Here is a 15,098-nt window from a genome sequence, read left to right on the forward strand (position 1 = left end):
TTCTTCGAAATTTGGGAAAATAAGAAATTGAAGTTGTAGGGTTTATAAGGTTGTAATGGGAAGAAAAAGAGGAAGACGAGAAGAAGAATAATATTTTTCGAAGAAGAGAGAGGAATGATGTAAGAAGAAGAAGAGGAAGAGGAAGGATGTACCTTGGAATCCAACACCAAACAAGCTTCTACCCTTACACAATTTAATTGGAAGAGTTTTTTTTTTTTTTTTTTTTTTTTTAAAAAAAAAAAAAAAAACCCTAGAAAATAAGGAGAAAAATTCCTTCACACAAGAGGGTTTCACTCTTCTTCTATTTTTTCTTCTCAATAACACCACTAGGGTTGAAACTCCACCCACCGTGTGCTTTTATAATTAAAAATTCCGAATTAAAATCCAGCTTAATTACAACTATGCCACTCACTTAAGTAAAGTGGCCCATCATCCAAAATAAGAAAACTAAAACATATATTATCAATCTCAATCATCAAATAACTCTTAAAAATAACAAATAACATAAAGAAAGCAAGATCAGAATCCAAGGGGCCACGAGCTAAAAGATCTGGTGGCCTGATGGCCGAATCAACAAGATTCAACGGTCGGACCGACACAAAATAGAAATTCTATTATTAAAATAGTCTCCTAAGCAACCCACATGCATCAACCCAAGGTGGGGTCTTCCTGATGTACGTCCAATGCATGTGAGGTCTTCAAAATGGCCTAGCGGGCCCCATCCGGAATTCGTCTCCCATCCACAAAGAAAGTTGCGCTGATGTAGGTGGTCGTCTTCATCTCTGGTACATCCGAGTAGGTCCTCTGATGACCCCGTCAATTCCCCTCGGCTGAGGAGATTTTGCCCCTAGCGAAACAAAGCTGCAGTGATGCTCGAGGAGATCCGAGTCTCGTCACTGAAGCTCTGCCTCTATGATCCACGTATTGTCTGATTTTGGTTTGCCCTTCCACTTGACAAGGTACTCCTGATAATCGCCATGTCGTGTGGAAACCACTTCTTCATCTAAGATATCCCTCATCTCCTCTCTTGTCATAGGTAAGGATGGTACAGATGGTAAAGGTTGAGAAGAGGGGTCAGGTAATGGCCATGGATTTTGGGACAAGTCAGGGGCATCAACATCAAAGTTCATGTGAGGGTTAGGGGAATGTCTGTTTCGACAAGAAACAAATGCGTTTGATTTGGGGGAATTATTCAATGATAACAAAGATTTTAATGAGAGAACAATGATCACGAAGTTATCTATTCTGAATTCATTTACATCCTCGGATTCCCTTGATTTTGAAAACAGAGGACAATCAATCAACACAATGAATGAAAGATAAGATAGTCTGATGGCGATTTTGGCAGCATTTCAACGCTTTTGATGTTCATCGTCAAGGCGGATAGGTTGTGCGACTTAAAACCCTTGATCTGGCCGTGCGATAGGTTCTGATCATCCTTTCAGTCATCCTTCCAATCATACTGACGGATTCCTCCTTTCCTTCTATGAGCTTCTTGGACAAACTCTTCTTTCCCTCTGTGAGCTTCTTAAGACCCTCCATCATAAGTGGGGTGCACAAACTTTATCCAAGGTGGAGTGCACAAGTCTTACTTCATGACATTCTTCCATGCAAAGTGCTGCAGAAGGCTTGCATTAAGACAAGAGAGCATGGAAAATGGTGCAAGAGACAGTCTTTAGGACATTCTTCCATTCAAAGTGGCACAAAAGCCAAGCCTCAAGACAAAGTCCCTTTCAAAATGGCACAAGAGCCGAGCTTTAAGACATAACTCCACTCAAAATGGCATAGAAGGCTTGCACCAGGACAAATCTCCTTTCAAAATGGCGCTTTAAGACATAGCTCCACTAGAAGTGGTGCATGGAGGAGAGCTTCAAGACAAGAAAAGCCTGCCTTTAGGACAAAAGGGAGAGAAAACTGGCGCATGGAGATTTCTCTTGGACATGCCTCCACACAAAGTGGCACAGAGGCTTCTTTGCACAAATGGTTGCGCGAACTCGCGCAAAGGACTTCTGTGCAGGAATGGTTGCACGGACTCACGCAAAGGACTTCTTCCAGAGGGTTTTGCGCAGATAGGCGCAAGGAGACTTTTCTCCAGAGGGCTTTGTGCGGATAGGTGCAAGGAGACTTTTCTTCCTCTCTTTTGATTGCACAGAGTCACACAGCACCTTTTACATTGCACTGGTTCGCACAAACCCTCTCCATTGCGCAGGTTCGCGCAAACCCTCTCCCTTTTTCTCTCTCTCTTGTCTTCCTTCCTTCTTGTCTTCCAACCAACAACTCCTTAACTGTGGCATGGGGAGGGGTATTTATAGGCATCTTACATAGTGTTGATCACCACTTCTTTCTTCATACAACTTCCACCCTCCCTTACATAGTGGTATTCAACCATTTTTCCTTAAATAGTGGTGTACAACCACTTCTTCATTAAAATGACATCCATGCACCCCTTTTTACCAAAATACCCTCTTCACATCTTTTTACTAAAATACCCCCACTCACTACTTTTTACCAAAATACCCCAAGTCACTGCCTTTTACCAAAATACCCCCAGTCACTGCTTTTTACCAAAATACCCTCACTCATTGCTTTTTACCAAAATATCCCCACTCACTGCATTTTACCAAAATACCCCCATTCACTCATTTCTACCAAAATAGGGAGTGCACAAGCCTGGGAAGGATCTGCACCATGGAATTTTCTGACCAATGCAATCGACATGCAATGGAATATTTTTTGTGCCTCAACGAATGCCCCCTCGATCCTCCAATTGATTTCAGGTATCAATCAATTGGAGGATCGATCAATCGATCCTTCTTTGATTGATTCCTGAAATCAATTGGAGGATCGATCTTCCTCCGACCGAAGAATTGAATGAACTGCAACTGAAGGATTACCGGATGATCATGCTTGCATGGAAGACTGAATGATCATACTTGAGCAGAAGATCAAATGATCGCGTTCGATCGGAAGACTAGAATGCTCGCGCTCAAACGGACGACTTGAATGATCGCGCTCGAGCGGAAGACTTGAATGATCGCACTCGAACGGAAGACAGCAGCGTCGAGCGGATGCTTCACTAGAGAGGATAAAATTATCTTTTCATCGAAACTTGCCACTGTAATAGTTGTAGCGACTTCATCTTTCAATAACTTGACCAGAGAACTATCTTTCAACACCGCTGCTGCTGCAACGGTCTCTTTGATCAACTCCGGCGACTTTTTCTTTGAACTGTATGTCTAGGGAGTTGTTCTTTAATGTTGCTCCTACCGCAACAACTTTTTCGATTGTCCCCTTTATTCATGATCTGCATAACCCAAGCTTTCGAATGATAGTCTTTCCTGCCAAATTAATCGGAATTAGCATCTCAAGACATTATAATTTTAGCTTCATGAAGCATTGATAATTTTTTGAAATATATTAAAAACTTCTCCTCTTTTTTAGGTTGATTGTGATATTCGCAATATGATAATGATTTAATCATTTCATCATTGCGCTTGTCATCGTGCTTCGCATTGTATTTGTTGCTCATTATATCGCGCTTTCAAAGATGTCATTTCCATCTCCAAAGGTTCAACCACCAAGTCTTTTGCTAAGTCTTTTCTAGTTTGTGCTCCTTGGCATTTCTTCATAGACTTTTCCTTGGATCTTTGTTGATTCTGAAAAATAGAAAAGACTTCTTTCAATTTTCATTTAATAACTTTCCGAAGGCCATAGAAGTTACTGATGATGATTTCGTTTGTTCCTTATCTCCATCAGATCCGGTACTTCGAGTTCTGCGATATCATTATTCATAATTCTCGGCATATGAATTCTTCCACCACGCATAAGAGATTATCAGAAAGACCAAGGCATAAATTACTTTAAAGCCATAGATCATGCCCCCTTTCCAGGCCAATCCTTGCATAAAGATTTCTTCAGAAGATAATATTTCCGAAGTGAGGCTTGCTGATACCCTTTAAGGATGGATAATTTTTTTGCTGCTCTTTTAACGAATCCAAAAAATATATCTGAATCTTTAAATTGTTCGAGAGAGAATGATGATTCTTCGCTAGTTTATCCTCTGCCGCTTTTGAGAATGAATCTTGTGTAATAATATTTTTCTACCATCAAGAAGGCAAAAGTCAAAAAGACCTCACGGCTCTTGTCAATATATTTGAAGATTTGAACTTTTGAGTACATAATTGCCAATATTTTGAAGGCATTTGCTATTGCTGTAATTTGAACCTGATTCAAGAGAAACGCATTTTTGTATGTTGTTTAATTAGTATTTAAAATTTTCATCCAGCAATTGCATATCGGAGCATATCTAAAGTGAAATATATATCTGCAGCATTTTGATGCTACACTTAGTTTATGCCTTTTAAGCAGTAGAGCTAGTGTACTTTTGACTGACCATACTTTGACTGGACAAGATTGAACTTGTCCTGACCAAACTGGACTAAACTGGACATGACTTGACTAGACAAGATTGAACTTGTCCTGACCAAACTGGACTAAACTGGACACGACTTGACTGGACAAGACTCGAGCTCAAAGAGCAATTATAGTTTACTATCGATTTCAAGCTGGGCTCAAAGAGCAATTATAGTTTAGTGCCGATTTCGGGCTAGGCTCAGAGAGCAATTATAGTTTACCGCCAATTTCGGGCTCTTTAAGTCATTGAAGCTTTGTATATAGATCTATTCAAGCGTTCATTGTTGTCATATATAGATGATGATGATAGGTCTTATGCGTAGTTGGCCATATAGGGCTTGGCTAGGCTGCCTTGAATGATAAACCGTTGTCGCTGATGTGATAGTTGATCATACAAGCTTTGCTGAAGATAGATTGATAATTGAAGATAACAGGTCAATGATTGATATATCGCCCCTGCTACTGTTGATGATATTATAAATTTTGGTCCGAATGGAGCTTTAGCTTGGTAATAATATCAAGTCCGATAAACTTTGATAATATAATAATCTTCATGTCAGTGATTTGGCGATGACAAAGGTAGTTTTGCTAATCTAATCCAGCAACCATCGTCGGTGCTCGACAATAATAATATACTTCGACTTGATATGCTTGGGAATCTGCCTTTTATTCATGTATGACATCGGCATTCTGAGACTTGGCATTCTGAGACTTTGTATTCCTGAGAAACTTTGGTTATCTGAAACTTTGGATTCTGAGACTTTGGTTATCTGAAACTTTGGCCTTCTTAGTATTCTGCTTATCTTGCCCCCTTTTGATTTGGAAGTATTATGCTAATAATCTTCAAAATCAAAACTATAATTATCTTCAATGATAACATATTTTGTATGCTTTTGTCTACCCCTTGAATAATTATGCCATGAATCTTATGAGTCAAAACGCCGTGATTCTTTTGGTATTCAAGGATGATATATTTTGCTGAACTGGCAGGTATATTGATGAAAATTTGCCCCATGATGAATATACTTGTCTTGGTTTCTTCTTGCCTGTCCTTCTATAGAGTGAATATCTTTAATCAGGACCATATGTCGTTACTTTCTTGCTTATTCCATATATCTTCTTTATGACAATTTCTACTACCATCGATCATCTTAGGTAGAATGCCTTTTTCTTCTTTGCTTCATTTCCTTTGATTTTCTCTGCAGCTAGCCATTAATTCTTCATAGGAAGTATATTGTCTTTCTCAACTATATGTTTCCCATAGTCCTTGAATTGTCCAAGCCCTTTCTTTACTTTCTTAATTGTAGAATCGCCCATGTTTTCTTTATCGAAAGATTCAATTCTTTACTTTTGACGATCCTTCGTTTTGCTTTCTTTCTTCGGCAATATCCGTTGCTACTCTCTTAAGACTTTGAAATAGCCAATTTGTATGAGAGTTGAGCAACTTAACTTTGATTCTTTTCAAATTGCAAATTTAACTTGCTCTTCTACTTTGACAGGTTGTGAACACGATGCCCCCAGGGTTCTCTATTGGCTGATGAATTCGTTAATTGATTCGTCTTTTCATTGGCGAACAACGCCTAATTCAATCAAACTAACTTCTCATTTGAAGGCTTTCCCCAAGGTTTACTGTTGTTCACGAGAGTCGCTTGTTGGAAAATTAGGGATTTCTTCAACAACATGCTCATTTGATGAAGACTGATTAACATTTGCTCGCAAATTTTATTTTATTTTTTGTTTTCTGTACACTTCGAATGCACTGATATCGAAAGAGAAAGTGAAAATTGCATTATTGATGCCATTGGGGATGAACTGAGGTAAAACCGTGCCTCATAGTATTGCGCATGATCGATCCGTTATCCATACTCGGCAGATCGAACCCTTCGTTTTTGGATGTTTACCATCATCCGTTCTCCATCGTCTTGCTGCGCTACTGGTAAAGTAGAAACTATTCTGAATATTACCTGGTATTGTCTATCCTTGATCACAACTGATTTGATCTTCTCTGATACTTTCTGGTAGAAATCTGTTGGGTGTGAAGCAGACAACCACGTTAGTAAGGCGAAAAGTCATTGCATTATACCTGTCATTCAGAACAAAGTATTAGTTACTTTGATTAAATAAAATTGTACTTTGTCTTTAGAGATGAATGAGAGGATGTTCCCACTGAGAGTCGCCATCGGATTCCCTTGATTCTGAAAACAGAGTGCAATCAATCAACGCAATGAATGAAAGATAAGATAGTCTGATGGCGATTTTGGCAGCATTTCGACGCTTTTGATGTTCATCGCCAAGGCGGATAGGTTGTGCAGACTTGAAACCCTTGATCTGGCCGGGCGATAGGTTCTGATCATCCTTCCAGTCATACTGACGGATTCCTCCTTTCCTTCTATGAGCTTCTTGGACAAACTCTTCTTTCCCTCTGTGAGCTTCTTGAGACCCTCCATCATAAGTGGGGTGCACAAACTTTATCCAAGGTGGGAGTGCACAAGTCTTACTTGAGGACATTCTTCCCTGAAAAGTGGTGCAGAAGGCTTGCATTAAGACAAGAGAGCATGGAAAATTGTGCAAGAGACAGTCTTCAGGACGTTCTTCCATTCAAAGTGGCAAAAAAGCCAAACCTCAGGACAAAGTCCCTTTCAAAATGGCGCAAGAGCCAAGCTTTAAGACACAACTCCACTCAAAATGGCGTAGAAGGCTTGCACCAAGACAAATCTCCTTTCAAAATGGCGCTTTAAGACAGCTCCACTAGAAGTGGCGCATGGAGGAGAGCTTCAAGACAAGAAAAGCCTGCCACCAGGACAAAAGGGAGAGAGAAGTGGCGCATGGAGATTTCTCTTGGACATGCCTCAACACAAAGTGGCGCAGAGGCTTCTTTGCACAAATGGTTGCGCGGACTCACGCAAAGGACTTCTTTGCAGGAATGGTTGCACGGACTCGCGCAAAGGACTTCTTCCAAAGGGTTTTGCGCGGATAGGCGCAAGGTGGCTTTTCTCCAGAGAGGTTTGCGCGGATAGGCGCAAGGAGACTTTTCTCCAAAGAGGTTTGCGCAAATAGGCGCAAAGAGACTTTTGTCCAAAGAGGTTTTGCGTGGATAGGCACAAGGAGACTTTTCTCCAAAGAGGTTTGCACAAATAGGCGCAAAGAGACTTTTGTCCAAAGAGGTTTTGTGTGGATAGGCACAAGGAGACTTTTCTCCAAAGAGGTTTTGCGCAGATAGGTGCAAGGAGACTTTTCTCCAGAGGGCGCGGATAGGCACAAGGAGACTTTTCTCCAGAGGGCTTTGTGCGAATAGGCGCAAGGAGACTTTTCTTCCTCTCTTTTGATTGCGCGGAGTCGCACAACACCTTTTCTATTGCGCGGGTTCGCAAACCCTCTCCATTGCGCGGGTTCACGCAAACCCTCTCCCTTTTCCTCCCTCTCTTGTCTTCCTTCCTTCTTGTCCCCCTTCCTTCTTGTCTTCCAACCAACAACCCCTCAAATGGCATGGGGAGGGGTATTTATAGGCATCCTTCTCTAACATAGTGGTGATCACCACACTTCTTTCTTCATACAACTTCTACCCTCCTTCCTTACATAGTGGTGTTCAACCATTTTTCCTTAAATAGTGGTGTACAACCACTTCTTCATTAAAATGACACCCATGCACACCTTTTTACCAAAATACCCCCTTCACTTATTTTTACCAAAATACCCTCTTCACTTCTTTTTACCAAAATACCCCCACTCACTGCTTTTTACCAAAATACCCCAAGTCACAGTTTTTTACCAAAATACCCCAAGTCACAGTTTTTTACCAAAATACCCCCACTCACTGCTTTTTACCAAAATACCCCCATTCACTCATTTCTACCAAAATAAGGAGTGCACAACCCAGGGAAGGATCTACACCATGGAATTCTTTGACCAATGCAATGGAATATTTTTTGTGCCTCAGCAATGTCCATGAAACGGTATAAGATCTTCCACATTAAATATGGAGCTGATACCCATGTTAGGTGGAAGATCTATCAAGTAAGCATTCGAACCCAGTCTTTTCAAGATTTTATATAGTCCAGCACTACGGGCTTGTAATTTTTTTATGGTTCTCTGTAGAAACCTTTTTGGACATATTTTAATCATGACTTCATCACATATAACAAACTCTTTAAACCTATTGTGTGAGTCAGCAATCATTTCGTATGTTTCATTATAGGTATGAGTCAGCAATCATTTTGTATGTTTCATTACTTATATTAATTCTTTTTCTAAATTCTCCACATGCAAGTCATGCGTATGTTGTGCAAATGCATATGCAAACTAATGCAAGACAATTAACCACTTGCTCTAAAAGCTCGAACTTTTAGAGCATGGCGAATTAATCCTTTTATCTCATAGCTCAGGCCCCACATCGCATGTGTTAGGACCTCGGTCTAACCCCCCTCGTGGGCCCCAAATCACATGGGTAGCGCCTCACACGGGCCGCCCACCCCAAGTGTGTCCCCGCATCCCACAGGCTACCCTACTCAAGCCCGATGTGAAATGCGCATTAATCACCCCCAGAGAGGAATCTCGAATATGAGACCTACCCCGTGGGCCCCAAATCACATGGGTCACCCACCCCGAGTGTGTCCCCGCATCCCACGGGCTACTCCACTTGAGCCCGGTGTGAAAATGCCCCTGCATTAATCACCACTAGTGAAGAGTCCTGAACACGAGACCCCTCGCTCTGATACCAATTTGATGCAGGACAATTAACCACTTGCTCTAAAAGCTCGAACTGTTAGAGCATGGCGAATTAATCCTTTTATCTCATAACCTAGGCCCCATATCGCATGGGTTAGGATCTCAATCGAACTCCCCTTGTGGGCCCCAAATCACATGGGTACCGCCTCACACAGGCCGCCCACCCCGAGTGTCCCCGCATCCCACAGGCTACCTCACTCGAGCCCAGTGTGAAATGCGCATTAATCACCCCCGGTGAGGAGTCTCGAACACGAGACCTCCCCCGTGGGCCCCAAATCACATGGGTCACCCACCCCGAGTGTATCCCCGCATCCCACGGGCTACCCCACTCGAGCCTGGTATGAAAATGCCCCTACATTACAAACTCTGAAGGCCTATGGAACATAGACATGGGTATGCAATCTATAGGGGTCCTAGGCTCATCTACTTGTCTTTCCAAATCCACGTCCTCCCAAAGACTCATTTGATCGCGATGAAGGTTTAGTAGAGTTAATGTGTGAATGTCTCGCACAGGTATAAGCTCATCTGGTATGTCCTTTGGAATAACAACACTGGACTCCTCCAATACCGGACTCACCTCAGATGGTAACTCTACGCTAACCTTGGGTATAACATCAGGTGGCATCTCCATAATAATCTTAGGTGTGACCTCACTTGCCACGTATGCATATAACGTCAAATCAGTGTTAGTGTCTCTTTCAAACTCTTTGGCATTAACTATAGGAAGAGACTCAAGATGAAGTTTCATCACATCTTCACGACCACATGTCTTGACGTCCTCCTTTTTAGGGATGCTTTTGGGCGGGAGAGACTTCAAGACAATCATTTTGCGTCCATACAGAAACAAACGCGTATTCGAGCGACCGAATAGTGTTGCGTCCATGTCATACAACCAAGGCCTGCCCAAAATGATGTGGCCTATATCCATAGGCAAAACATCACACCACAACGTGTCTGTATAGGAACAAAACTGGATGGAAAATAGGACAACGCTAAGAAACCAGAATTGAAGATGCATCAACACATGAGACTCGATAGGGCTGAGGGTGAGGAACGACTAACATAACTAAGCGGTCCACGGTGCGAGCAGATACCACATTGATGCAACTACCACTATCAATGATCACCTTGCAGTTTTTGCCACCACACTTGGCATAAGTGTGGAAAATTGAATCCCTGCGCCAATCATCACTTTCTACAATTTGGCTTAAGGCGTGACTAATAATTGCAAGTGGCACAGTCTCAACTTGATCCCTAACTTGTGATTGGACATCTTCCCGAATGTCAGGGTTCGCCTGAAGGGAGGCTTCAAGCCGATTGACACGCGCATTCATCACGGTCAATTGAGTTGTGGTAGTCCTATTGTGCGCTTCAATAGACAGTTGTTGATAGCGTTAAGGGCTTTGTCAATCTGCTCTAGATTCATAGTGGGATGTAGGCCAAAACCAGGTCTTGAACAAGTAGGCATACACAAGGGCACTCTAAAGGAAACCCTAGGTCCTAGGACACTGTGATGACAATGATAGTACTAAGCTAGAGATCACGCCAGACACACTAACCAAAAAATTCAGCAAGTCGCTATCCTCAAATCTTATGTTGAAAAAATTCAGCACGATAGTAATCTAACGGTGCCTAACTAAAAATTCAGCAAAAGTGTAATCTGAAAATTCAGCAATGTGACAACTTGAGATTACTATGCTAAAATTTCAGCAATGGTATAAGGGGAAACGCTAGCTGAAAATTCAGCAATAGGATACTCCAACAAAAATTCAGCAATATGATCCTATATGCAATGAATGCTCTACTAACGCTAGATGTGACTCTACCTAGATGCAACATAAAAATTCTATGCTAAACCTATGGTCTCTGATACCAAATTTGATGCAGGACACATGATTTAATGCTAGCATGCAACGTGAAGATTGTGGAAGAGTCCATAAAGTAATTCAATTAACAAAAGATGCTAACCTTCCAATTAATTAAGAGTAAACAATATGAAATAAAATCTGATCTAACCTAAATCGCATGCCCGCATGCTAAGAAATCACATAAATCAATTAAGACTAGGACTAATGGAAGGATATCCAATTTAGCATATGCACGTTCCAAACCCAATGGACAGATTTGTAGGTATTATGATTAGGGTTAGGAAAGAGAAAAATCTGAAATTAGGAAAATAAGGGTTCATTGCAATTGGGGATTTTTGAATTAGGGTTTTTAGAAATTTGGGAAAATAAGAAATTGTAGGGTTTATACGGTTGTAATGGGAAGGAAAAGAGGAAGACAAGAGAAAATGAAGAATACCTTTCGAAGAAGAGAGGAAGAATGTAAGAGGAAGACGAAGAGGAAGGATGTGCCTTGGAATCCACCACCAAACAAGCTTCTACCCTTCCACAATTTAATTGGAAGGGAGGGTTTTTAAAAAAAATTAAAAAAAAAAAACTTAGAAAATGAAGAAAATTCCTTCACACAAGAGAGCTCCACTCTTCTTCTTTTTTTTCTTCTCAATAACACAACTAGGGTTGGAACTCCACCCACCCTGTGCTTTTATAATTAAAAATTCAGAATTAAAATCCAGTATAATTACAACTATGCCATTCACTTAAGCAAAGTGGCCCATCATCCAAAATAAGAAAACTAAAACATATATTATCAATCTCAACCATCAAATAACTCCTAAAAAATAACAAATAATATAAAGAAAGTAAGATCAGAGTCCAAGGGGCCACGATCTAAAAGATCTGGTGGCCTGATCAACAAGATCCAATGGTCGGATCGACACGAAATAGAAATCCTATTACTAAAATAGTCTCCTAAGCAGCCCATATGCATTATCCCAAGGTGGGGTCTTCCTGATGCACGTCCAATGCATGTGGGGTCTTCAAAATGGCCTGGCAGGCCCCGTCTGAAACTCATCTCCCATCCACAAAGCAAGTTACGCTAATATGGGTGGTCATCTCCATCTCTGGTACATCCGAGAAGGTCCTCTGATGTCCCCATCACCAACTTGAGGGGGACTGATGGAATATTTCATAGGGTCATTTCTGTAAATATGATATTAGTGGGCTTATTTGCAAATATTGCATAAAGTGGGTTGTTATGATGTACTCAAAAAAATCCCTACATATAATAGAGACATCTCACATTCTCTCTTTCTCCAACCCCTCTCTCACATTTTTCTCCCTTCCCTCTCACATTCCTCTTCTTTGATTCTTTCATTTTTCAATATATAGGATGATGCCATCTTATTCTCTGCTTATCTACATTCCAAGTTTTTCAAATATTATGGGATACTTGTTCGAAGTTGTTAGGGATGTGGAAGACGGGCTTGGCTGCTAAATCTGTCAGGCAGTTATATTGTTAAAATTCTGCATATTCTACCCTAATGTTGGTATCTTCTTTATAGCAAGTTTCATAAGAAATAACGAAGAACAACATTCCAATTGTAAGGTGGACACATCGTCAAAGGGTCGTGAGCACACTTGCTAACATTTCTTCATTCTCTTGAACATGTTCGTCCCACTGGAAAAGTCTTCTCAATAATCACTTCCTATTACTAATATTTTCATCTTTTCTTTCTAATGCAGTTTTATCATGGGGAAATACTACATGATCTTCATTGGCCGAGTTCCTGGAATTTACGACAACTGGTAGGACTACTGACAAGAAGTTGACAGATACAACGGATGCCGGCATCAGTCATTCAAGACGTTAGATGATGCAAGATCTGAATGGGAAAAACATGTACAGAAGATGCAGAACCTCCAGCGCCGACAATGGCAATCCGCTCACAATTCACTCCTGCACATTACTGGCGCACATAATGAGAACGTGTACTAGAGTGAAATCCACATGGAACAACCCAATCAAGGATCTCCAAAGGAAGCCTACACCAACAATCCCTTAGAAGGAAATAGTAGCGGTACACGTATAGACTCAATTCGCAGATCACATTGTCATCATTGCCACGATAGGGATGGAGCAACAGAAATAGACGAGCATTGGACTATTCACATCAACCGTTTGAAGGTGAAGGTTGTGGGTCGCATACTGATTGGGTTGTTGTTATTCTGTGTGGCGGTTTGGAGTCTATTTCTATGACTTCAATTTCTGGTTGGTCAGTTTGAGCTTTTGTAGTCTCTTTCAGTTGTGAAATTTTCACTTTCGTCAGTTACAATCTTCCATCAAATTTTCTGGAATTTTTTTTTGTAATGTGATGCGTGTAGTATTCTCAAATTCTGTTAGTATGATCAGAAATTTGTGCTTTAATGTAATTAATAGTTGAGATTATATGAGGCCAATGAGATGAGTGTTCTTCTGAACGTCCCTCAATGTCCAGAATGAGATGAGTGTTCTTCTGAACGTCCCTCAATGTCCCACGTTGGAAAAATAAACGGTGCAGATGCCCTTTGAAAAATTTACATCTCATCTCTGTTGGAATGCAGATTGGTCCTCACCATCTGATTGCAGGACTTTCATTATCTCTTGGGTCGCATTCGTATGGTGATCAACAATCGAAGTTTGTAAGTGGCTGTAAAAATAATCAGGAACCGTTTGCAGGTGGGCTCGGGAGAATGTATGGTATGCATGTGCACATGCGAAATACAATTTCAATTTTGCCCTGCCTATACGAGTGCTGAAAAGTTCAAAAACCAAACAAATAATTGTTTACAATCATCACTATTCAGTTATTTCCACCCTCATAAACAAACAGTGTCGTTCTAACAAGTGTTTCAGAATGTATTCAGTTCTATCAGCTGTATACCGTACAGATCCCCATATACAGTTCTGTCCAGCGGTGATAGGAAATCCAAACACACCCTAAATTTACATCTTTCTAGCCCCTAAATATTCTAGATGTTCCTTCAAAACTGACCAAACCATCTGAATGTTTTGTCAATCAATCCAGACCTTGCCAAACTCATTTGTGATAGAAAACTGTCGTCTTCACACGAAATGACATTGGATTGCATTAAATAACACACACTCATTTGTGATAGAAAACTGTCGTCTTCACACGAAATGACATTGGATTGCATTAAATAACACACACACACACACACACACACACACACACAAAAAAAAAACACGATGAACATAGCTCAACCAAAAAAAAAAACGATGAGCATAGCTCACTGTGTTATTGAGTACTTGAGTATTTACCTTCATTGTATCAACAGGATGCATTAGGGAAGTAGACAGCGCGCAAGCAAGGCCTCCTGCCAAAGCAGATTTTAGAACACTTTCAGCAGGTATTTCCACGGGTGGGGGAACGGCAACAACAGTAGCCGCTTCGAACCAAATACTCCTGTATGGAAAAGTACGTTAACATAAAACCTTCATTGTTTCAGCAGGTATTTCCACGGGTGGGGGAGCGGCAACAACAGTAGCTGCTTCGAACCAAATACTCCCGTATGGAAAAGTACGAAACAAGTATCTTAAAGGATGCTGGTTCCATGGAAAGATCAAGAATTAAATACTATGCAGAACTGCATTAAGATGGAAATCAACATTACACCTACCTTGTGTAAATCTGATTTTTTGTATTTTCAGTAATATAAATGACTGTACAAGTACACAATGTTATCACATGAAGTAGGAAAAAAGTGGTGCATCTATCAATAAGGGTTGGTGTAAAAATCGACTCCTTATCAAGAATCTAACTATAAATACACAGGTAACAAAACTAAATTGAAAGAATATTATCAGAAGAATCTAACTACACATACACATATGTAACAAAATTAAATTGAAAGAGATTTGAAACCAGCAGCACCTTGAGAGATTTGACTGGAGGAAATGCAAGTCAATATGCTTCTGGTTTAAAATCACATAGATGAACAAAGCAAACAGGCAGCAAGAAGAAATTCACCTTGGGAATAGAACTTAGGATTCTCACGCACATGTAACTCCATGTGACAAGAAATGTAGAGCAAGTATGAAATTTAAAAGAAAAAGGA

The 15,098-nt window shown here is 40.7% G+C and overlaps 1 protein-coding gene across 1 annotated transcript in view; it reads right to left on the minus strand.

Annotated features, from left to right (window-relative positions):
• The window catches only part of LOC131243165 (uncharacterized), an 85,652-nt gene that overhangs the window by 33,458 nt on the left and 37,096 nt on the right, over positions 1-15,098 (minus strand). Inside the window, exon 3 of the mRNA XM_058242312.1 lies at positions 14,302-14,446. Coding sequence (XP_058098295.1) covers positions 14,302-14,446 — 145 coding nt within the window. The remainder of the gene's footprint in view (positions 1-14,301; positions 14,447-15,098) is intronic.

Source organism: Magnolia sinica, chromosome 4 (genome assembly GCF_029962835.1).
Source record: "Magnolia sinica isolate HGM2019 chromosome 4, MsV1, whole genome shotgun sequence".
NCBI lineage: Eukaryota > Viridiplantae > Streptophyta > Magnoliopsida > Magnoliales > Magnoliaceae > Magnolia > Magnolia sinica.